Raw genomic sequence first — 1,730 nt, forward strand, 5'->3', positions numbered from 1 at the left:
ATATATATATATTGTTGTGTCTGGAGAGAGTTATACTGCCTTAATATCTAACACACACACTGGTTCAATTTCCACTCATTTATTATTTATATTTTTTCTTTCCAAAATTTTCATTGCTTTTGCAACATTGTCAATGGATGTTGACTCTATCCACACACACACACAAAATCTGACCCCACCCCTGTGCCTATGTTAAAAAAATCAGCATTACTGTTATTAATTTCTTCCTCTGGACCCCATCATAATCCTTTCTCAATAATCATCAGTATTTTTTTTTTCTCTTGCTTTGATTTTTTTTTTTTTTCATCCAGGTAACACACAGTACTGGTAACCATGGACTCGCCCTCGCCTGGGCAGCACAACAGATCAAACTACCCTGTTCTGTGGTCGTACCCTGCAATACCCCAGCTGTTAAAGTGGAAGCTGTCAAAGCTTATGGCGCCAATGTACAACTTTGTCAAATTGACATACAAGACAGGTATAATTCTTGTGTCTATATTCACACACAAACACAGATGCATTCACACTCACACATACATACACACACAAACTCACACACATGCATATGCACTCACACACACAAACACATACACACACACATACATACTTACATACACAAACTCACACATGCATATGCACTCACACACACAAACACACACACATATACATACTTACACACACAAACTCACACACACACACACGCACACATGCATATATTTATCACCAACATTATCATTTTGAAGTTCCCTTTTCCATCCTAGCATGAGTCAGACAGAATTGTTTTTGAGGGTGCTTTTCCTGTTGCCAACCCTCAAGTGCGTCTATGTAAAAGGTAATATTTCCCTGTGGTTGGACATAGTTTCATAGAAGATTGGAAAGGAACAACCTTGCTTGTATGATGGTGATACTCATTTACAGCCATCATATGAAGTCAAGACAACACAACACACGCACACACACACGCACACAATATGATAGGCTTCTTTCAGTTTCTGTTTCTCCTATTGACTCACAAGGCTTTGGTCAGCCTGGGGCTATAGTAGAAGACACACGCCCAGGGTGTTATGCAGCAGGACTGCAAAGCACCCTGGTTGGACACTCTCCCTTTTCTCCTGATTTGGCCCCAACATGAAAAACACTTGGCTGGGAACCAGTATAACAAAGATGGTGATGATGTTGATAGCTTTTTTGACCAACAAGATGAACGTCTCTTCACCAATAGCATCCAAGTACTGCAACACCAATGCAAGCAAGCTTCTTAATCACACAACACCCAAACACACACACACACATAAAATATGTCCTTCTCTTTAGATTTTATCCTTTCTCTTTAACCCACACTGAATCAGTGCATCATACATACATTACACAATATTCTATTAAATTCTACACATGCATTACATAATACCATTATATATTTCACACATCCTTTGTGATTTTGTGTTTGTATTTCAAGCATACACTTCATAATATCATGATACATTCCAGACATACAAAACACCATAGCATACATGTCGCACATGCTTTGTGATGATAATAATGTTTTATATTCTGGACGTACATTGAGATAATGAAATGTATTCTTAACAAACATTGCAATGTATTATTATTATTACTATTATTATTATTATTACTATTATTATTATTATTACTATTATTATTATTATTACTGCTAAGGCAGCGAGCTTTTGGAGTCGATAAATTAAGTACCAGTTGAACACTGGGGGGGG

The 1,730-nt window shown here is 37.2% G+C and overlaps 1 protein-coding gene across 1 annotated transcript in view; it reads left to right on the forward strand.

The window, feature by feature from the left end:
* LOC106876719 (probable serine racemase) overlaps nucleotides 1–1,730 on the forward strand; it is a 24,066-nt gene that overhangs the window by 5,509 nt on the left and 16,827 nt on the right. The window contains exon 3 of the mRNA XM_014925390.2: nucleotides 312–478. Within this exon, the coding sequence (XP_014780876.1) occupies nucleotides 312–478 (167 nt within the window). The remainder of the gene's footprint in view (nucleotides 1–311; nucleotides 479–1,730) is intronic.

This window comes from Octopus bimaculoides, chromosome 26, assembly GCF_001194135.2.
Source record: "Octopus bimaculoides isolate UCB-OBI-ISO-001 chromosome 26, ASM119413v2, whole genome shotgun sequence".
Classification (NCBI taxonomy): Eukaryota; Metazoa; Mollusca; class Cephalopoda; order Octopoda; family Octopodidae; genus Octopus; species Octopus bimaculoides.